Raw genomic sequence first — 22,058 nt, forward strand, 5'->3', positions numbered from 1 at the left:
GCCGGTGGGGATGGCGGACGGCTTGCACTGGGCGATCTGAATTCCTCCCCGAGTCAGAGTCCAGGAGCCGAGTGATGAACTGGAACAGGCTTGGGAAAGGGGGTTATATGATGATTTCCCTACCTGGGTGTGGAGCTGCCTTAGGCGTTAGGGCACTGGGTGTAGTGTGAGCCTCCCAGCACTAGTGAGAAGCACGCCTTGCACCAATCTTACTTATACCTACACGTTCTGCTTTAGCCCCTGTGTTTGCTCCCCCCTACTTCTCCTTTGTGCCCACCCCACAAACTGGTTTGCCTTCTAGGGCTTGATTATATAACACTCCCATTTGCAAGCGTTTCCACGACCAAGCGTGAGTAGAGGCTCTTCGCTGTTACGTTCCGCACCCGTGGAGCTCCAAGCACTGGGCCAAGGCAGGTGGGTAGCATGATCCCAGTTGTACAGATGGGGAAACCAAGGCACAGAGCGGGGGCCGTGACTTGTCCCGAGGTCAGCCGGCAGGCCGGTGGCAGAGTGGGGACTAGAACGCAGTCCCGCCTCCTCGCTACTAATGCTAAGAACGAATCCAGCCTTGTTCTGGTCTGGAAACGCCTATATCTTTTATTGGACCGCAACCACCTTCTCTCTCTCGTTCCTTAGATCGGCCATCACCCCCCGTCCCCACCCTCGGGAGAGGAAAATGAAAAGCCCCCTGGTGCTGACGGTGCTGCTGTCCTTAGCCGCGGCCAAGCTGTGTCACACCTACTGCGAAGGGACTCAGGAGCAACAGACGGCCAGAGGGGTCCAGACGAAGGTAGAAAGGGAGGGAGCGGGGCTGGCTGGGGTGCAGAGAGATCTGAGTCCATGTGGCTGCCCCCGGGGGCAAAGGAACATGAGACGTTTCGCTGAGTCACCTCCCACCCTGACGCTGCGGGTCGGTGGCCTAAAGGGGGATACAATTTGGTTTTGTGCCTGGGTTTTTGGCTTTCCTGGACAACCGTGCGTGGTTTTTTTACATTAGAAATTCAGGCGGTCTCCCCCCGGGAAACTGTGGGGGACTAGCGAGCTAGCCGGATGGGGAGTATTAGATAATCGGCTCTCACTCCCTCTGCCCTGCAAGGGGAAGTGGGTTTGGGTTTCTTTTCATTCGAGATGTTTGAAATTCTTTTGGTGGGATTTGTTTGCTGCCGTTTGCACAGGCCTATTTAACTCCAATGCCTACGGCGTGTTTTGGAGAAAGGCGGTCACTCTGCAAATTGGGGACAAATCCAAACCCTTGATATTCCTGTCTGGGAAACACATCCCGGCCAAAATGTTCCCAAGTGATCCGGTCTCAGCTGGAGCCACACCCGAGTTATTGGGCTCAACCCAGGGGTAAATGGACTGAAATTCTCAGGCCTGTGCTGACCCTAAACTCCACCACAATAACGACCCGCTGACTTCCGCCGGCCGGGGATCTGGCCCCAGCATGTTTCTGATGAGCTGCCCGGAAGCTCTTTGGGAAGAGCCCCCCCCCCCATTTAACCCAATGAGGTGCTGGCGGCAGGGGAACCCGACTCAGCTCCGGCAGCAAGGGAGGGCTGATCCCTGCCCGGGGAACAGCATTTAGGGAGCGAGCATCGGGCTGTTCTGCGGGTGACCTGGCTGGAGACAAAGCCGCTGCTCTCGGGAGGCAAGTCCTGAGCTCCCCGGCCGTGCCCCCTTGGCCGGCGCTGCCCATCCCAGCCACGATCCCGCTCTCCTGTCCCGGCACAGCTCATCCGTGGTGGCTGAAGAGTCTTGTCCAGCCCCTGCTAAGGGGAGGGCTCTCACCTGCCCTGGCTGGAACAAACGCTAGTGAACGCCCCCTCCTAGGACGGCTGGGAGGGGCAGCCAAGCCCTGGGCTTTGCTCACTCACCGGGGATCCAGAAGCCAGCCCCTGCCCCGGTCCCTAGGCACAAGCTTAGGGCACAGACCTGGGCACCCCCGTTCCGAGTCCTGGAACCTGCTGTCCAGCTGCCCAGCCCCTCGGGGTGCAGCTCTGACCCCTCAGACTCACCAGGATTCGAACTCACCCCACTCCCAGAGCTGCGCCCCGCAGGTGCCACACTACTAAATTACGGGGGGACTCTCTGGTGGGGGCACGCAGGAGATGTGAAGCAGTCTGCACGCGCACACACACAGAGCAGGGCCTGTCCCCTCCAGCAGGGGGCAGCAGGACACACACACACACACACACACACACACACACACACACACACACACACAAAAAAGTATACGCGCTCTTACCCATCCCTTGGGGGAGCGGCCGTGGTCTGGCAGGCAGGGGGCTTCTCCCCACCCCCCGACTTGCGTTCAGGCCCCGCCTTGTGCACCCCTCCCCGCCTCATTCCATCTCTGGTCTAGACACGCTGAGTCTGTGCTGGGCCAGTCTGACTCAGTTTCCCTCAGTTCATGGCACTGGAATGGGTTCCCTAGGGAGGTGGTGGAATCTCCTTCCTTAGAGGTTTTTAAGGCCCGGCTTGACAAAGCCCTGGCTGGGATGATTTAGTTGGGGATTGGTCCTGCTGTGAGCAGGGGGTTGGACTAGATACCTCCTGAGGTCCCTTCCCACCCTGCTAGTCTATGATTCTATGGCAGCCTGCTCCGTGCAGGGATCCCAATTCCTCTTTTCACCACCACTCACGACAGCCGTGCAGCCTCCAGGCCCTTGTTAATGCGGAGTCTTAGCTGGATGTGGGAGCTGGCCTGGCCTAGTAGCTAGAGCGCTGGATGGCAACTCAGGAGACCTGGATTCTCTTCCTGGCTCTACTGCTAGGTGACCGTCCCTGCTCTGGGCCTCAGTTTCCCCTTGGGGGTCATGCTACTGACCCTCCTTTGTCAAGTCCTGGGAGATCTGCTCATGGACAGAGCTAGGCATTATTATTTGTTAACCTGTCTGCATTCCGGTAGCACCTGGGAGCCCTGGTCACGGAGCGGGACCCCTGGCGCTAGGCGCTGTACAAACACAGGACAGGAAGACGGTCCGGGCCCCAGCGTGCTTCCACTCTAAGACGAGGGCCAGCAGGTGGCTACAGGCCGACGGGAGAGCCCGAGGGACCAATGAGACAAAAACTGCCTTGCCTGGCGTTGCCTGCACACTGGGCTCTCACATCCCCAGAGGTGCCCAGCTCTGCCCAGGGCCCTGCGGCAGCTCTGTGCCAGCTGGCTCCCTGGGCATGGGCTCCTCGTATGTCCCCCTAGCGGGGCAGGGGCTTTTCAGTGGCTTTTGGGGAGGGCCCCTCCCTGACTCGGGAATCGAGCAAGACGGGGACCTGGATGGACAGACAGATGGATGTTCTGGGTTGCAGCCTTCCCTGGCAGGAAGGGAGGCTGGGAGAAGGGCCACCCCCCTCCTGGAACGCCCCCTGCACCCAGGCTAGAAGGGGATCAACCCCCCCGCCAGATCTACCTGCCAGCTCACCCCCTGCACCTCCCCTGTGGCAGCTCCTCCTAGTGGCGAGAGCCAACAGGCCGGAGGGGGACCCAGGGTGTGGAACGGGACCTGCCCATCCCGTGCACCTGGAGACCCCTTCCCCATGGAGCTGGGAGCCTGGGTGCTCAGCCCCCACCCCCGAATATTCCCCCTGGGTGGGCCAGGGGCCTGTCGTCCCCTTCCCTGCCCGGGGAGAGAGGGGCCAGGCTGTGCTGAGGGGCCGAGCGAGCTGCGCCAGGCCCCTGGGTTGGTTTTCTGTCACCGGCTTGGAGAGCTGCTGAGGCGAGAATCCGCACAACCCGCAGCCCCATGTCTCCAACCCGGCCGCTTCCCGGACCCAGCTCAGCATTTCTGGCTCCGCGAGCCGGCGGTGGAGAGGGTACCGGCCGCGCCTGCTGGAAATGGCCTTGAGCCACCTCTGGGCGGGTCAGCGGTGGAACCCAGGGTTTCCCCGATTGCACCGGGCTTGGGAGCGGGCGGCGGGAGCCGGTCTCTGGCCAGGCGGTTATCAGGTGTGTGACAGTACCCAGCGGGGCCCAGTTGAGATCAGGCCCCCGTTGTCCCGGGCGCTGCCCAGCAAACTCCCCGACCAGGATTGGCGCCCCATTGTGCCAGGCGCTTATGACCCCCGCCCCCCGTGACTGGCACCAGTTCCCCTTTGCGCCAGCCACAAGCCGTTTCACGGAGGGGCAACGGGACACCGGTCCCATGGCAGTTCTGCCAGCATGGGCCAGAGCCAGGCTGGGGAGCTGGCCATGACGGGCCATATTCTCAGAGTCCCCCGGGGCTTGGGCGTTCCCACCGGGAGAGGCTGCAGCCAGCAACCCCCACGAAGCTTTTCGTCCGGCTCAGCCCGTCCGAGGGTCCTACCTCAAACCGCCAGGAAGGTCCAGACTTAAACACCTGGCTCCCATTGGCTTCCAAGGGGACTTAGACACCTAACTCCCTTAGGCCGCATTCCCCACACACAAGTAGCACCTCAGGGTTGAGCGGGGTGAGGTGGATCGTGAACTTTGTCTCTGTCCGCGGCGATGGGGAGCCGATGGCACGTAGGGCGACCAGCTGTCCCAGTCTTAGGGGCTGTGTCTTGTATACGCAACTATAACTCCCCCTCCCCGTGGGGAAAAAAAAGCGTCCTGACTTTTTGCACTTGTGATCTGGTCACCCTCGGTGCGCGCAAATCCGTGGTGCGCAACGGCGGGGGATTTGCTCCCGGCGGGGACCGGAGTACCTCCGCGCCTGGCTCTGCGGTATGCAGATTACTTCCCAACAGCCCCTCTTTGCCCCTCAACTGGAGCTTGGTGAAGCCCTTTGCTAAGACCCCCGGCCTCGGGCGGCTGCTTTCTGCAGGGCTGCGCCGGGCCATTCGCAAGCCATTCTCTCTGGGGCGGGCGCATCAGGCCCATTTTCCTCATTTTGTCTGGGGTGGGTTTTTTTGTTTCTTTCTCTCCGTAAATTGCTCCTCTCCCCGAGCGAGCGGCGGCTGGAAGGAGACACAAGCGAGGGCTGGCTTGTCTGATGGGCTCAGCAATAAGCAATGTCTTTGAGCGCTAGATTGCTGCCTCTTTGGGCAGAAAAGCAGTTGGAAGGATGGAGCCGGGGTGGGGGGGACTCATGCTGGGGGTGGGTTCGCTCCAGCGGGGCGTCGCTGAGGCTAGCCACTGTTGTAGCAAGGTGGGGGGGGGGGCTTCGGGTTGGGATTGGGGGGCCCTGGCAAAGCTAGGGAGGGGGAGAACTGGGATAGCATCTCCCGTCTCCCACTCACTAAAAGCACTTGGCCTCCTAAGGGTTAAAGGCTCCCCCAAGCACGCTCCCCCCCCCCACACACACACGATTTGCAGGGCAGTGAAGATTTTGCTGGCAAATCGCCTGTTCCTCACGGGTACTTGACTCTCCTGCCAGCTGGGGGGGGAAGAGCCGGGGCCCCCGCTGAGCCCGCATCGAGCTGTGCGGTGTCTGTGCACGGCTCAGAGCCCTGCCCCCCCCAGATCCACCCCCTCCTCCCCCGACTCCATGAGCAGACTCCTCAGGGGAGCTGCTGGTTGATTCCCCCACCCAGGAGGAAATCCCGCCTCAGGGAGGCTTCTGTAGGGCTGGCAGGCCCCAGGAGTGCAGGGGTTAATGGCCGAGACACCCCCCACCCTCGGGAGTCCAGCTGGTTAGGTCATCAATGAGATGAGGGACGGTGGCCGGGGCTCAAGAAAATTCCAGGGCTGGGCTAGCCGGGGGCTGGCGGGTTTCACGCTGGCTTGCCACGGCGATCAGGCGTCTCCTGACAGGCCGGGGTCTGGGGCCGAGTGGGGTTTGATGCAAATGTGACGACATCCCCGTGGGGAGATCCTGCTCCCGGGGCGCCCGCCCCCTCGGGCCCGTAATGGGGAGCCGGGAGGGGGGGCTTGGGAGCCACCGCTGACACCCCACAGTTGGCAACACCCTCATGCTGCCAAAATCTTGGCGGTATCCGGCCCTGGGGGCGCAGCTGCAGAATGCCGGGTGGGGCTCAGGGTCGCAGGTGCCAGGGCTGGCAGGAGCGGGGGGGGGGGGATCAGGGCGGGTGGCTCCGTCCCTCGAGTCGCCTGGCCCCGCCCACCTGGCCCCTCTGCGTTTGGGGCTCACGCCCGCCTCTCTCCCTGTCTTTCCCGCAGCCGAGCTCAGACCTCGACAAGCTGCCCACGGCCCTGCTCAGGAGACTCTACGACGGCCACCGGGTCTCCTACGAGGCGCTGCTGCAGCTGGCGGGCAAGGACGATGCCCGTGAGTGCCCGGCCCCATCCTGAGAAAAATAACCCGGGGAGACTGGAAGGGGCCGGAGGGGGGAGCTGTTATCGGGCGGGGGATGGGGAGAGAGCAGCGAAAGCGGGGGGGGGTGAGGTTGATTGCTGCCCCCCCAGCACCACTGACCGTCCCCCGCTTCTCTCTTCCAGGTCCCAAGATGCCCGTCCCCCCTCAGAAACGTAAGTCCCGTTTTCCCCTCTTCCCTGGCACCGGCTTCTCTGCCCTGTCCATCTGGGGGATGCCGCGGCCTCTCCCCAGCCCCGCTCCACTCTGTGCTCCTGATCCACACAGCAATCAAGGCAGGCGACACTGTCACCAGCTGGAGTGTAGACAGGACCCGCCCTTGAAAGCCAGCCGAAGCCTCAGGCAGCCCAGGCTTCCCAGGGCCATGGTTAGGTCCCGTCTGCGCTTGGCCCCGGGCTGAGTCTTGGATCGGCCAGGGCCAGCCCTGCCCCAGAGCCCGTGTGCCGCCCTGCTCGGTTCCAGCTGTGCCCAGCCTGAGGCTCCTCAACAAACGCCGCGCTCTGGCTGTGCCAGCTACGCTCGTGGGAGCGGCCGGGCGCCCAGCAAGTCTGGGAGCCGGGCCCGAGGCGTCTCGCGGGGGGGGGGGGGGGGGGGGCGGATCTGGACCCAGAAGGCGCTTTGGCAAAGATGCCCCGGATGAAAAGCGTCAGGTGGCGTCTCTTCCCTTCCCCGGCCTGCCAGGCTGACTCAGCTAGGGGCACCCGCTCCGCTGACCCCCTTGTCTTTCTGCAGGGGACATGCACGACTTCTTTGTCGGCCTCATGGGGAAAAGGACCCCGGAGCCCGGTAAGTGGGGCCCGTGTGAGGCCAGCTTGGCGGGCAGAGGGGGGGGTTGTGCGACGAGGCGCCGGCCGGAAGCCCCAGGACGCCCGTTCCCACCACCGTCAAGTGTCCACGTGCCCGCCCGCCCACTCAGGGGCGAGGCCTTGATGCCCCTAACGGAGATCCTGAATCTAGACAGCAGGACGGGCTGCCCCAGTCCAGCGCTTCCAGCTCTGGCCGCTGTCCCCCCACTCCGGTGCCACAAGGGGGGTGGAACAGGTTGACCATTCCAGGACGGGGGGCTTCCTGCAGGGGCTGAGCAGTGGGCGGGGGCCGTCCCGGCTGGGCGAACGGGCCTGGGAAGGAACTGACTGCATCTCTGCCCTGCTGTTTAACCCTAGACGACCCCACAGACGGGAACAAGGAGACTTCCGCTGGCTTCGGCGACCTCAAATACCCCCCAAATGCAGAATGAGGTGAGGGCAGCGGGGGCCCGGTTCTGTTCGCTCCCCTTCCCATGCGACGCACGCAGGCTCACGCCCACACGCCCGGCGAGGTTGAGAAAAGCAGCTCCAGGTCTTGCCGCAGCTCGGGCCTCTGGCAGGGGGATGTGGGAGCGTTTTACCCGAACCTCGGGGGCCGCTCGCAAATGGTGCTCGGCTGATAGGCCTTTTGCCACCCCGAGACTGCGAATCCTTCACCTCTTTCGAGTCCGAACATAGAGCTGCTGGGCTGGGCTGAGATGCAGGTGGCCAATGCCACCTGCTTCTGGGACACTAAGGGTGAGATCCTGGCACCACGGAGTAGCCATCCTGGCTCCAGTGTGTGTGTGGGGGGGGTGGCTTCATCACAGCCCGTGAACACCTGAATGGGAAACTGAAATCTGCTCACCGAGGGCTCTTGGCTCTGACAGACGAAGGCAAAGTGAGCGCCAAGGGCTGCAAGTGGGAGCTAGACGAGTTCTGACTGGAAAGAAGGCGCACAGTTTTAACGAGGAGGGTTGCTAACCACTGGAATTAAGGCAGGGCAGTTCTCTGGCCTGCGCTAGACAGGAGCAGCTGCAGCTCCTTAAAAGTGTGTGTGTGGGGGGGCCCACTGGTGCCCAAGGTGTGGCCCCACCCCCTTTCCCCGAGGCCCCACCCCCACGCTGCCCCCGCTCCCTGAGCCCCACTCCTCCCAAACCCCATCCCTTGCTCACTCCTTTCTGCTCCCGCCCCCCATCGCCGGTAAAAGGTGATGGGGCCATGGCCCCCGGACCCCCCGGAGTCAGACTAGATGATCACAACGGTGCCTTCTGGCTTTGGAATCGATGGACGTTTTTCTGTTGAGTCCCGGGCTCACGTTACGGGGACGGCTGAGAACTTCGGCTGGAGGACGAGCCGTAGCTCGGGGTTACAACGGTCCCCTGTGTGGCGTGAGTCCAGAGGGCCTGCTCTGGGCTCCTGCACTTTCCCCATGTGGGCTTTTGTCTCTGGTCCTTTTACTGTTGTCCCCCAATGGCAGCTGGAAGCCCCACCGGCCCCGCACGTACCAACCCACCCTCCTGCCAGTCCTGTCCTGGTGGGGAACGTTAAAGTGGCCCCTGATTTTCGGCACTTCCGTTTTTGGGTGCCCACCTTGAAGCTTGGTATTTGGCTTCATACTACAGAGGGGCTGACCACCACCCTCCCCCTCACATCCCATGGTCTCAACTCAGCCCTTTGGGACATCAGGTCCTGCGAGCACCTCCGACTAAGGTGCTGTATTAGCCAGCCGTTGGGGAATGGGATCCGTCTCCATGCAAGACGTCCCGTCCCCGCACACCAGGCCGGGGAGTTTCACGACCGCGGGAGCGATTACCGCCGAGAATACGAGGTTTGCCAAACCACAGCTGCCTGAGCAAACTGTCCCGAAGGGTCACGCTTCGCCTCGTGCATTAGCCCTTAAATACCTCTATGGGGTCTTTAATTACAGATCGAAAATCCCATTGATGGTCCCGCGCTCGCTAGCACCCGCTCGTGCGCCGAGCAGAGCCCTGACCCTGTGCGTGTTAGCACACGGCAGGCTGGGTTACGGGACATAAATAGCTGTAATCCCCCTAACCGGGTGATTACACGGCACTTATTCTGCTATTACGAATTCATTAGCTGGTGATTTGCATCCCGGCGACGGCTGGGTAATGAGACCAGGAGCTGGCAGGCTTCTCTTCGTGCCGAGCCGAAGCCTTAACGATAATTGTGCTGCAATTTTAGGAAATGGAGGAAAAGAGCAAATTTGTGGAAGGCGCTTTCCATGCATGCAGATGAGTCCAGTACCACGGCTACGCCCGCTGTCTCCCGTTGCCGGGTCTTCCACTGGGCTGTGTCTTCCCCTGTGTGCTTGGGGGCGGGGGGTTATTTGCATGTGTACAATTTGTGGGTGATTGCATGTTATTGAAAGGTGGTTCGTATGTACCAAGCTCACCGTTGCTGGGAAAGGAGTGGGAGCGCTGGCTTCCAGGGGCAGGGAAGGAGGCTAATGCATCTAATCGACTTAGCCAGGCTTTTCCAGCTCTCCCAAGACTTATTCCAAGCTGCGCCACCCCAGGGTGGAAGGATCCAACATGCCGTGGGTTTCCTCCTTCTTTCCTGCAGGTGCCCACGCCGGGGACAAGCAAAGCGTCGGCAGCGCCTCGAGAAACGGAGACAAAGCCGCTCTCCAAAGCCCGCCGCGCTCTCAACCGAACCGGAACCCTCTCGCCGTGTCGTGGAGAACTCTCCCCCCCCGTGCCCCGTCTCGTCCCCGCTGCCCCATTCCGGCCCGCACCTCGTCCTAACGCTAGTGCTCGCTGTTTGGAAATAGAGTAATGCCCCGGCCCCATGGTGCTTTCCCCTCCGCAGACACCCCGGGCAGCCAGCAGAACCCCCTTTGTGGCGTAGATTAAAAACACCCTTGACTAGTCAATAACACCACGATTTTTACTTATGAGCTGCCCTGTCTCTCAGCTTCTTTGCCTGATGTTTCCTAGGACTGTGTTGTTTGCTGGAGCCCCAATCACGTGTCCAGGACGCCACCGTGCTGGGCGCTGGACGGACACAGAATGAAAAGCCAATCCCTGCCCCATGCCTCGGAACACACCTTTGCAGAGGGAAATGTTCTCCAGGTGGGAGCAGGGGTATTAAGGCTATAAAAGACCATCAATACGGTTCAGGGTTCCTGCGCCTTCCTCTCTAGCCTCTGGCGCTAGCCACTGCCAGAGACAGGATACTGGGCAAGATGGCCCACAGGTCTGACCCAGCCCAGCAATTCTTCTGCTGCTCGGCACAGAGAGGTCAGGCGATTTGCCCAAGGTCCAGTGAACCTCAAGCCTGCCCTTTCTCCCTTCTCCCATGCCGTTAGTAACTAGGCATCTTCCCTAGCTTCTTGCGATGTTGCCCATCAGTGTGGTATCCCAGCCTCAGAGGTAACAACTAAAAAAAGCCCACCTGGTTACTATAGAGAGCTGGGCAGAACGTTTGCAATTAAACCGTTTTTTGTCTTGTCAAAATCTGCTGTCGAAACCGTTTGGCGGAGACATCTCTGTTTTGACGGGAAGGTGGTGAGGGGCAGGGCGGACTCGCTGGTTACTTGCAGAGAGGGGCCCAGCTTCAAAACCTGACCTTGTCGATCCGAAAAGGGGCCTTTGGGGCCGGTTCCATTTTCAGAAAGCGTTTTGGGTTTGGAGCCAACGTGGCACCAACCAGATTTTGAAACCTCGAGAAAGTTGGTGTGAAACGGAATTGTCCTTTTCCACCCAGTTCTATTCCCACCCTTCCTCGGGCCAGATAGAAGGTATTTTCTTTCAGGAAGGATTGTCCATTAACTCTGGCCTCTGAGGCCATCAGGGACAGTAGGAGACAGCGGGAGCATCCTCGTAAGACCTACAAGGTCTAGACAAGCTGAGTGCAGCTCCTAATGTCCTGGCTGAGACGCTGCGTGAGGATTCAGTGACTTTTCTGGAACCGTGCGCCTGCAATTCTCCTTGGATCAGCAAGAGCTCCTACCGCAGGAGCTTGGTCGTTTGCCTGGCCTTGTACAGAGACAAGGTGGGGAAGCAATATGGGACTAACCTCGAGCTGCACAGAGCTCTTCTTCAGGGCTGGGAAAGGTCCTCAGAGTGTCACGGCTAAGTGCAAGGTGGGACAGATCATTAAGCATAAGCAGCTGACACATATTGTGAGAAGTCATTCAAAGGGGTGGGGGGTTACAGACTGTTGTAACGAGCCATCAATCCGACTCTACGGAGTCTAAGCTTTTTAGAGTCTAGCCAAGTTATGAATTCTAGCTCCCAGTCCAGCGCACTAGGCCGTAGTCTTGATCTCAACCCTATCTGATGTTTATATCGTCCCCTTAGAATCATAGAATATCAGGGTTGGAAGGGACCTCAGGAGGTCATCTAGTCCAACCCCCTGCTCAAAGCAGGACCAATCCCCAACTAAATCATCCCAGCCAGGGCTTTGTCAAGCCGGGCCTTAAACACCTCTAAGGAAGGAGATTCCACCACCTCCCTAGGTAACCCATTCCAGTGCTTCACCACCCTCCTAATGAAAAAGTTTTTCCTAATATCCAACCTAAACCTCCCCCACTGCAACTTGAGACCATTGCTCCTTGTTCTGTCATCTGGTACCACTGAGAACAGTCTAGAGCCATCCTCTTTGGAACCCCCTTTCAGGTAGTTGAAAGCAACTATCAAATCCCCCCTCATTCTTCTCTTCTGCAGACTAAACAATCCCAGTTCCCTCAGCCTCTCCTCATAAGTCATGTGCTCCAGCCCCCTAATCATTTTTGTTGCCCTCCGCTGGACTCTTTCCAATTTTTCCACATCCTTCTTGTAGTGTGGGGCCCAAAGTCAACTGGTATTCACCCGTAACACTTCCTGGATGTGTAAGCATTGTCCGTTTCAGGAAAGCCTTTAAGATGCATCTCCTGGAAGTTCACAAACTGCCTTTTTTCTCCCCACTTTGCTAACTTGCTGACTGAGCGGGACTCTGGCCCAGACCTTTCAGTTTAACTCCCCCACCCTTTCAAACTGTCCTTTCCCTCTAATCAGCTAAGAGGTGATCCTGGAAAGTTCAGAGCCAGGATGAATTTTATTAGCAGAGTGGCGAATAGAAATGGCCGCTGGCCATCGTTTAACCCCTTCGTTGCTGCAGCAGAACAGCTGTAATTAGGGTAAGAACAATGCCAAAGGGGTGCTTTCTGCGACTTTTGCTCCCAAAGGGCGGGGAACGGAGTACAGAACTTGATCCGTCATCTTTACCTTGAGCACGGTTGTCAAGGAGCCGGAATAAATTCTCGAATGCCACAAGGGTGGATTTTCAGCCTCTCTGTCCAACCCAAGGCAGCAGGTTTAAAACAAATAAAAGGAAGTTCTTCTTCACATAGCGCACAGTCAACTTGTGGAACTCCTTGCCTGAGGAGGTTGTGAAGGCTAGGACTATAACAGGGTTTAAAAGAGAACTGGATAAATTCATGGAGGTTAAGTCCATTAATGGCTATTAGCCACGATGGGTAAGGAATGGTGTCCCTAGCCTCTGTTAGTCAGAGGGTGGAGATGGATGGCAGGAGAGAGATCACTTGATCATTGCCTGTTGGGTTCACTCCCTCTGGGGCACCTGGCATTGGCCACTGTCGGTAGACAGGATACTGGGCTGGATGGACCTTTGGTCTGACCCAGTATGGCCGTTCTTATGTTCTTATGAGGAACACCTAAGACACCTGTCACCACGGGATGCTCCCTGTGGCTGCATTGTGAAGCTCACAGGTGTGCAGTGCAGAAGCAGTTAACTACCAAAAGCCTAAACAATACAAAATTCAGATCCACAGTAAGAGTCATTTAGCAGGAAACTGGCCTCAGGCCCAGCCTCCCACGGCCCCGTGTAGAAATCAGAGGTGCATTGCATTTTAAAAGCCAGGCTTCCCTCTGGAGTGGGAGGCAGGCTCAGTTAGACTCGGATAAGCCCTGCAGTTGCTGCTAGCGGGTGCGGTGGGCTTGTTTGATGCAGCCACGCTGCCCTCTTGCGAATTTGGTTCCTCCCGCAGCTCTGACACCAGAATGCGGTGGGAACCGGCCAGCGACTCGTCTGAAAGGTGGGATTTGCCAAAGGTACGGATCTGGTGTCTAGTTCAGGGCAAGTCCAGGGTCTTTTCTGGCTCACCCGCTTTGGCTGCTAGTTGGGGTCTCATGTGACTCAGACGGTCCAGAAGTCAAATTACTTTAGGTGCTATGCAAGTGGCTCCGTGTGGGTGTTTTCAGACGGACCCAGTCAGCAAAGCCGGGCCAAACGCTGGACGGCGGGCTGCAGAGGCAGTCAAAGTGCGTGAATGACAGGGCAGTGTGCTCAATCTCCCGGATTGCTTCCAATCGTCACCGGGAGATCGATGCCGATTCCGGGAGACTCCGGGCCAAACCTGAAGGGTTGGCAAGCCTAGATAGAGGCTGGGGGCTCTGTTTCTCCTCCCTGGCCCCTTGCCCGGCTCCGCCCCAGGCTGTGGGAGTGGGCCCAGGCCGACGCATCTGGCAGCAGGAGGATTGGTGAAAAGGCAGCTGGTTCTGGCAGTCATGGCTGGGATCCCCAGACGCCCCCGCGCCAGGAGCTCTGCCCCCCACCCCAGCCTTAAGGCTTTCCTGCCCCAGCGGGCCCTCGCTCACCTGCTGGCCCCAGAAGAGCCGGGCCGGGGGTGGTTCCTGCTCTGTCCTTGCTTGCACCTTCTCCAGGGCACAGTCGTCCTCCTCCCCACGTCCCGCAGTCTCCATCCTGCCCCCACAGTGTCCCCCAGCTTGCTTTGTGGTTGGGGGGTATCGGGGGGGCACTGCACCCTCTGCAGATCCTCCTCTCAGGTGACCCCAGACTGACTGCCCCCAGCTCCCCTGACCCCCCTTCCCTCTCCAATACCTGACCCCCCCGCCTTCCTCACTGCCCCGCCCCCAGCTTCCCCAAACCCCACACCGGACCCTACCCCATCACCTGAGCGCTCCCTCGTCACCTGACTCGAGCCTCGCCCCCCCATCACCTGCCCCCTCAACTTCCCTCAGCTCTCCCCACTCCCGCCCCCCAGCTCCCCTGTCCCTGCCCCCTTCCCCCCACTCCTCCTGCCCCCACTCCCGCCCCCCAGCTCCCCTGTCCCTGCCCCCTTCCCCCCACTCCTCCTGCCCCCACTCCTCCCCCCCAGCTCCCCTGTCCCTGCCCCCTTCTCCCCACTCCTCCTGCCCCCACTCCTCCCCCCCAGCTCCCCTGTTCTTGTCCCCTACACCCCCACTCCTCCTGCCCCTACCTCCGCCCCCCAGCTCCCCTGTCCCTGCCCCCTTTGCCCTCACTCCTCCTGCCCCCACTCCCGCCCCCCAGCTCCCCTGTCCCTGCCCCCTTTCCCCCACTCCTCCTGCCCTCACTCCTGCCCCCCAGCTCCCCTGTTCCTGCCCCCTTCCCCCCACTCCTCCTGCCCCCAGCCCCCCCACTCCTCCTGCTCCCCTGTTCTTGTCCCCTACACCCCCACTCCTCCTGCCCCCACCTCCGCCCCCCAGCTCCCCTGTCCCTGCCCCCTTTGCCCTCACTCCTCCTGCCCCCACTCCTACCCCCCAGCTCCCCTGTTCCTGCCCCCTTCCCCCCACTCCTCCTGCCCCCACTCCCGCCCCCCAGCTCCCCTGTCCCTGCCCCCTTCCCCCCACTCCTCCTGCCCCCACTCCCGCCCCCCAGCTCCCCTGTCCCTGCCCCCTTCCCCCCACTCCTCCTGCCCCCAGCCCCGCCCCCCGCTCCGCGCCCCCCCCCCTGCAGTCCCCCTCCGGGGCAGGGGCGGCGCTGGGCCGGGCGGCCTCGGGGCGCTGCGCGGGGCCGGATGGCGCCTCTTGCCGGGCCCGGCGCGGCGCCTCCTCGGCGGGGCCGGGCGGACGGAGCGGGGGGGTCGGAGCCTTTGTGTGGAGCCGAGCGGGGATGGTGCCGGGAGCCGGCCGGGTAAGGGGGGACCCCGCCCCGCCCCCCTTCTGCCCCCGCCCCCGCGGGACCCCCCCTCTGCCCCCCGCCCCGCCCCCGCGGGACCCCCCCTCTGCCCCCCGCCCCTCCCCCCGCGGGACCCCCCTTCTGTCACCCGCCCCGCCCCCCGCGGGACCCCCCCTCTGTCCCCCGCCCCTCCCCCCGCGGGACCCCCCCTCTGCCCCCCATGGGACCCCCCCCTCTGTCCCCCGCCCCGCCCCCGCGGGACCCCCCCTCTGCCCCCCGCCCCGCCCCCGCGGGACCCCCCCTCTGCCCCCCGCCCCGCCCCCCTATTGCCCCCCGCCCCGCCCCCGCGGGACCCCCCCTCTGCCCCCCATGGGACCCCCCCTCTGTCACCCGCCCCTCCCCCCGCGGGACCCCCCTTCTGCCCCCCGCCCCGCCCCCGCGGGACCCCCCCTCTGTCACTCGCCCCGCCCCCCGCGGGACCCCCCTTCTGCCCCCCATGGGACCCCCCCTCTGTCACTCGCCCCGCCCCCCGCGGGACCCCCTTTCTGCCCCCTCTGCGGGACCCCGCCCCCATGGGACCCCCCTCTTTCCCCCTGAATGAGGGACCCCCGAATGGGGCCCTGCCCCCCCTGAAACCCCCCTCTGTCCTCCCAGATGGGGGACCCCCGCCCCTCCCCAAATGGGGGACCCCCCTTCTGCCCTCCTGTGGTCTAGGGGATCCCTGTCCCCTGTCTAGGGGGTCCCCCTTGCCTCCCCCATCTCCCCCTTCCCTGTGTACAGGGATCCCTGTCTGGCCTGTCTTCCCCACCCCTGTATCGGGGACCCCGTCTTCCCCCTCCCTCTATAAGGGACTCGACTTTTCCGTTCCCTTCTCGGGTAGGGGATCCTCTCCCGCCAGCCTCGTCCCTCTTCTGCTCCCCTTTTATGTAGGAGACACCCCCCCCCCCCCGTGCAAGGGACTCCTCCGCCTCTCGCATGGGGATCTCTCTGCACCTACCTCGCAGGTGGGGCTCTCCCTCCCTGTTTGGGGGAACCCAGCTCCCTGGATAGGGGACGCCTCGTTTGCCCTCTCTGCCCCCTCCTAAGTTCTCCCCTCCCCCCAGCCACCTACTGCTTTCAACCCCCCACCTATGGGCACGCCGGCCCCCAAAGCCCCCTTATCCTCCAAATCCCTCCCCCCATCCCTGGTAAAGAGCCCCCCTCTCGCCCTGTCTGCCTCCTGCTGGATTGCCCCATTCCCCTGCCATGTCCCTTCCCACCCTTTCATCCATCCCCCCCAAGCCCTGTGATGGAGAAGAGCCCCTATTCCCCCCTTCCCCCCCCGACACACGTACACCAAGGGGGAGAGCCCGGGTGGCTCACCCCATCTTCCCCCTTTCCCTACTCCCTCTCTTCCCACCCCTCATGATAGAAGGCAGCCCCCCTTCACCTTTTCCCCCTCCCCCTATCTGTTCCCCCCTTTATCCTGAGGACCCCATCCCCTCTTTTGGCCTCTGGGGTATTCACTCTCTAGCAGAGGGAAGAAAAGCACATAATAAACAGGCAAACCCCAGGTTGTGCATGTGCAAAGCAGGAGAAGCAGCTGCTATAGGCAACATTAATGGGGTCTGGGCTGACCTACCCCGTTAGGTTCAGGGGTAGCGTTGCATGCCCTGAGATCCAAACAGAGCAGCCCCCTTGATCTCCCATTTCCTTTTCTTTTCCTTTTCCAAGATTCCCTATTTAAGAAAATCCCCCGGGGGCTACGTGTCTGCAAACTGGGACACCCTCTTTTGCTGCTTCTAAACTGAAGCAACCTTGGACTTCCTGTGTCGCCTCCCCGCTCCGTATCTGGATCTTCCTCTTGTCTCTTTGGTGTCCTGGAAAAATTGGGAACAGGCTGGCAGGGCTGAGGTTCAAAGCGTGCTGCTGCCAGCGAGACGTTTCGATACTGAGTAGTCTGTCCGATTTGAAAACTGTCCAACAGCTCACAAACAAAAAGGGGGTGCAGGCTGAGTTGGAGTGGCCTGGTTGGGTCTTGCAGAGATTGGTGTCACAAGTCCAGTCTTCTGTAATGATGGTCCGGAAAGACGGCGGACAATCGCAGGCTATACTGCATAGAAAGGTGTTGCAAATGCCGGTGAGAGCAGAGAAATAATTCAAAGAGATTTAAAGAGTTTAGAACTAGGGGCAAGACCTGCCATGAGATCCAACCTGGCAAACAAAAGTGTGTTGGGGCAGGGGGAGGATCTGGAGATACTCAGTGGGCAGAAGGAATCTACAGAGCTGTAATGGCTAGACGTGAGTGCACAGCGAGCGAGGTAGGCGTCTGCGATCCAGGTTGCGGATTTATAAAGATAGCTACCGAGGCTACTACAGAACTGCTAGGGAAGTCGTGCTGGGAGACAGAGAGACCCCTATAGAAACAGGAGCTCAGATAGTGACTGGCAAAGTACATTACTTTTCGTAGCAAGGGTTTTTATTTGGTCTTTTTGCACCTTTGACTTGAGCCCCTATTTGAGCCTCTCTCATCTAGGCCAATCAAAGGGACTCTGCCGGGGGGCTGCCCGGCGGTTGCTTGTTGTGTTTACTCCCCGGTTTGCGTTTTGCGGCAGGGAGCTGACCGTGTTTAATAATAGCTGTAGCGTAGCTCAGACACGGGAGGCGAAGGAGAGAACCTGCTCAAAGTTTTTCACACGCTTCTTAAAGTTGCAGACTTTTATTTTTTATTCCTTGCGTTGCTGCAAGTTCTTAAACTAGGGTCACTCATGAACCTCAGGTGAGATACCAGACTCGCTGCGCCACTAGTCTAGTCTGTGGTGGCAGTTCTTGTGTTTTTAACTTCTGCCAATTCGGATGGTAAAGTGTGAATTGCCCCGGGGGTATTTTGGATCTCAGCGAGATAAGAATAGTAGTCATTCCTTAGGCGTTGTCTACATACAGACGTTTCACTGGTTTAACTGAGATCAGAGCCAGTTTGTGTGTAGTCAAAGCATTAGAAAAAAATATCTAGTATGTGCCTCTCACGAGAGGGGAAAAAGAAATCCTTAACCCTTCACTGCTTCTTTATTCCATCGGTATCTTTATACCTTCTAAATTGTACAGAGCAAAATTTAGGTGCTAGACATGTCACTTAACGCAGAACTGGAAGACACTCAAGCCACATCTACACTGCAAGTGCTACAGTAGCAGGGCTACAGCACTGTAGCACCGTAGTGTAGATGCTTCCTACCGCCCCAGAAGGGGGGTTTCCATCGCTGTTGGTCGTCCACCTCTCCAAGAGGCAGAATCCTTGATGGCTCTCAGAGGCGTGAATTTTTCACACCTCTGAGCACCTAACCTACATCAACCTAGCTTTGAAGAGTGGACCAGATATTAGTGATGAGGTCAGCGTTAAGAACCTACGCAGAATGGAATCCTAGAAATGTAGGGCTGGAAGGAACCTCGAGAGGATGCCCCCTCGTGCCGAGATAGGATTAAGGATACCAAGACCATCCCTGGCACGTTTGTCTAACCTGTTCTTAAAAACCTAAAGAATTTATGTGTGTGTATAGAATTCAGCAGGTCTCGAGTCCCGACATCATAATCGTTATGCCAAATTACACACTCCCATTTAGGGGAGTAGCAAGAATGCAGCCACTTCTCTCTGTCCTTTCAGCTGTGACATGCCCCCTCACCTCTCTGTATCTTTTGAATGGGTAATTGGAGAGAGAATCTCCACCAATGCAGCCGCCTTGTTCCCTGGTTACTTCTTACACAAGCGTGAAACATGCCGGGACGTTTCACCGCAAACCGGCGATGAGTCCGACGTGTAAACTCTTGCGTTTTCCTTTTTTCAGAGCCCCTCGCCCTGCCAGCCGCTGGATGCTAAGTGCCTGGCGAACGAATGAATAAGAAGCTGACCAGAAGGAGAGACTCTTGAGCAACTGCTAAGATGGGCATGAGGATCAAGCTACACAGCACCGATCACCCCAACAACCTGCTGAAGGAACTCAACAAGTGCAGGCTGTCAGAAACCATGTGTGACGTCACCATCGTGGTGGGGAGCCGCTCCTTTGCCGCACACAAAGCGGTGCTGGCCTGCGCGGCCGGCTACTTCCAGAACCTCTTCCTGAACACGGGGCTGGACGCCGCCAGGACCTACGTGGTGGACTTCATCACGCCGGCCAACTTTGAGAAGATCCTGAGCTTCGTCTACACGTCTGAGCTCTTCACGGACCTTATCAACGTGGGCGTCATATACGAGGTGGCGGAGAGGCTGGGCATGGACGATCTGCTCAAGGCCTGTCATTCCACCTTCCCCGACTTGGAGAGCTCAGCTGTTACCAAGCAGCCCTCTGGGTCGGGAGAAGGTCGTTCAGGCCCTTTGGGCGGCACGGCGACAGAACCAAACCATTCCCTGGGTGAACTCCGGAGCAGTGGGGAGCACTTTGGCTCTGAGCGGAATTGCATCTTGCACGGGGAAGTGGCAGGTGGTTACAAAGAGGATGACAGGAATCCCATGAGTGAAGCCGGCCATAACCTGCCTTTGATGCATCAACCACCTCCAAAGACAGAAGAGCAGGAACTGACGGGGCAGTTTGCTTCTGCCACCAACGTGGTGTCTCAACCCAGCCTGGGCAACGTCAACATGGCTGTTCAAACCACTGCAAGTACCTGCCAGCCCTATAAGATCCAGAGCAACGGGGACTTTAGCAAGACCAGCTTTTTCGCAGCTGACACCTCGCTGGACATCTCCACCGGGAGCAACTCCTGCCCCAGCAACAGTGACCATTCCAAAGACCAGGGCTTCGGGCAGATGGATGAGCTGCAGCTGGAGGACCTAGGGGCGGACGAGCTGCACTTCGAAGACGCCAGCGAAGAGCTGGGCCCGGTGGAGGAGGTCATCGAGCTGAGCGACGACAGCGAGGAGGAGCTGGCCTTTGAGAACGACAGCCGGGAGAGCAAGGCCATGCCCTGCCAGGTGTGCAAGAAGGTCCTGGAACCCAACATCCAGCTGATCCGCCAGCATGCAAGGGACCACGTGGACCTGCTCACCGGCAACTGCAAGGTCTGCGAGACCCACTTCCAGGACCGGAATTCCCGGGTCACCCACGTCCTGTCCCACATTGGGATCTTCCTCTTCTCCTGCGACATGTGTGAGACCAAGTTCTTCACCCAATGGCAGCTCACCCTCCACCGGAGAGAGGGCGTGTTCGACAACAACGTCATCGTGCACCCCAGCGACCCACTGCCCAGCAAGATCAACCTGTTTGGTGGAGGGCCCGGCTCGGAGCTGGTATGCACCGCCTGCGGGAAGCCACTGGCCAAAGATTTCCACACCGTCCGGGGCCACATCCTGGACCACATGAACTTGAAAGGCCAAACGTGTGGCGTGTGCGACCAGCGGCAGCTCAACCTCTGCAGCCTGATGTGGCACACGCTGTCCCACCTGGGCATCTCGGTCTTCTCCTGCTCCATCTGTGCTAACAGCTTCGTGGACCGGCATCTGCTGGAGAAGCACATGGCCGTCCATCAGAGCATGGAAGAGGCTCTCTTCCGGTGCCATTTCTGCGGCCAGAGCTTCAAGCTGGAAGCGGCTTACCGCTACCACGTCAGCCAGCACAAGTGCGGCGGCAGCCTGGACGTCGTCCGGCCCAGCTTCGGAGACCGTCTCCAGCAGCAAGCCCTCCAGAAGAGGAAGCTGCCGGAGGAATTCCTGAGCGAGGACCTGGCCCTGCAGAACCAGCCAGGAAACAGTAAGTACAGCTGCAAGGTCTGCGGGAAGAGGTTTGCCCACACGAGCGAGTTCAACTACCACCGGAGGATCCACACGGGAGAAAAGCCTTACCAGTGCAAAGTGTGTCACAAATTCTTCCGCGGCCGCTCCACCATCAAGTGCCACCTGAAGACGCACTCGGGGGCCCTCATGTACCGATGCACTGTGTGTGGACACTACAGCTCCACCTTAAACCTCATGAGCAAGCATGTCGGTGTCCACAAAGGCAGCCTGCCGCCCGATTTCACCATCGAACAGACGTTCATGTACATAATCCATTCCAAAGACGCGGAGAAAAACACAGACAGCTGATTGGGCGGCGCTGGTGGGATGGGGGAGCAAACACTAATTACAAAGTGGTGACTTTTTTTCCCCCCCCAGTTTTAACGGTCGGACGTTGTGGATGGAATTCTCCTTTTTTTTTTTGGCCTTGCCTCGGGATTTTTCTGTCGGCGTCCTTCAAGTTAACAGCACGTGAGGTAAACCAAGAAGCCCGTTCTCTTTACTTACCTCCAGTCCCGTTAGAGGCCGCTGAGTTCCGTGGGTTGGCATTTCTTCCCGGGGTTTGGATCTGATAAATGTCGAGCAGGTTAACCCTAGCCTGGCCTCCCGCGGTTTGAGATCACACCTAGATTTATGCTGCTATTACCCTGACAGCCAGCCTCAGTAGAGCCGGGACGGGAAGGTGGTGGACACAAAAACACTAGTTGGTTTTCTTCTAGGCTTTGCTGCTACTGGGAGGAACAAAGCAGAGTCTGGCCTTGGGGGTGGGGGGACTGGCAGGCAACGGGGGGCGCTCCAGGAGTTCGACTCGGTGCTTGAAAGGGGGATTAGTGCAACTTCTAGCCGCCCATCTGAGCCAGGGCCGCAGTTGCCGATTGTTCCCTCCTCCACCCCCACCCCCTCGTACCACTTCTGCAGTTGAAAAGTCACATTTGAGAGCTAGGGAAATGAAGGAGTCCCAGAGCAGCCCAAGCTCAGGGACAGAGCTTCTTTGGAGAAAAGAGGAGGTCTCTCTCCATAAACTAGGCTAGCTTGTCAGGAGGGAACAATTTACCCTCTCTGCAGAGTCACTGAGCCAGGGGAAGCACGTAGCAAACGCGGGCAGAAGGGCTGGTTTCGCCCTTGTTCTCCCCCCTGCCCTCCCACCCAGACCGAAGAGAAATGTTTTTAGCGGAGATCATCCCCTCCAAGTCCTGGGATTCTGCGGCCTGCAGTAGCACGTTAACGATGCCGGGGCACAGATCTGTAGCTCACCCCGCCCTCCCTAAGTCAGTAGCGCAGCAGTCTGGGGGTTGGGGTGTGGAGAGCATCGGACATCCCTGTGCGAATGGTGCTAGGGCCCGTGCAAAGCCCTCTAGGATGAGGGTGAAAAGAAACCGTTGCCTTAACTCCTGG

General features: G+C 59.7%; 2 protein-coding genes across 2 annotated transcripts; both read left to right on the forward strand.

The window, feature by feature from the left end:
- Window positions 1-676: 676 nt before the first annotated feature.
- Window positions 677-7,467, forward strand: TAC3 (tachykinin precursor 3). Its single transcript, XM_065419108.1, has 5 exons — window positions 677-790; window positions 6,077-6,185; window positions 6,356-6,385; window positions 6,963-7,016; window positions 7,394-7,467. The coding sequence occupies exons 1-5, from the start codon at window positions 677-679 to the stop codon at window positions 7,465-7,467; spliced, it is 381 nt and encodes a 126-aa protein (XP_065275180.1).
- An 11,369-nt stretch (window positions 7,468-18,836) lies between these two features.
- Window positions 18,837-20,972, forward strand: ZBTB39 (zinc finger and BTB domain containing 39). The gene has a single exon (XM_065419794.1). It carries the CDS (start codon window positions 18,837-18,839, stop codon window positions 20,970-20,972), a length of 2,136 nt encoding a protein of 711 aa, XP_065275866.1.
- The last annotated feature ends 1,086 nt before the right edge of the window (window positions 20,973-22,058 follow it).

Source organism: Emys orbicularis, chromosome 19, assembly GCF_028017835.1.
Source record: "Emys orbicularis isolate rEmyOrb1 chromosome 19, rEmyOrb1.hap1, whole genome shotgun sequence".
NCBI classification, from domain to species: domain Eukaryota; kingdom Metazoa; phylum Chordata; order Testudines; family Emydidae; genus Emys; species Emys orbicularis.

Coding starts and splice junctions, on each gene's coding strand:
- TAC3 (XM_065419108.1), top strand. CDS start 677: ATGAAAAGCCCCCTGGTGCTGACGGTGCTGCTGTCCTTAGCCGCGGCC. Junction 791..6,076: donor CCAGAGGGGTCCAGACGAAG/GTAGAAAGGGAG, acceptor TCTTTCCCGCAG/CCGAGCTCAGACCTCGACAA. Junction 6,186..6,355: donor GGCGGGCAAGGACGATGCCC/GTGAGTGCCCGG, acceptor TCTCTCTTCCAG/GTCCCAAGATGCCCGTCCCC.
- ZBTB39 (XM_065419794.1), top strand. CDS start 18,837: ATGGGCATGAGGATCAAGCTACACAGCACCGATCACCCCAACAACCTG.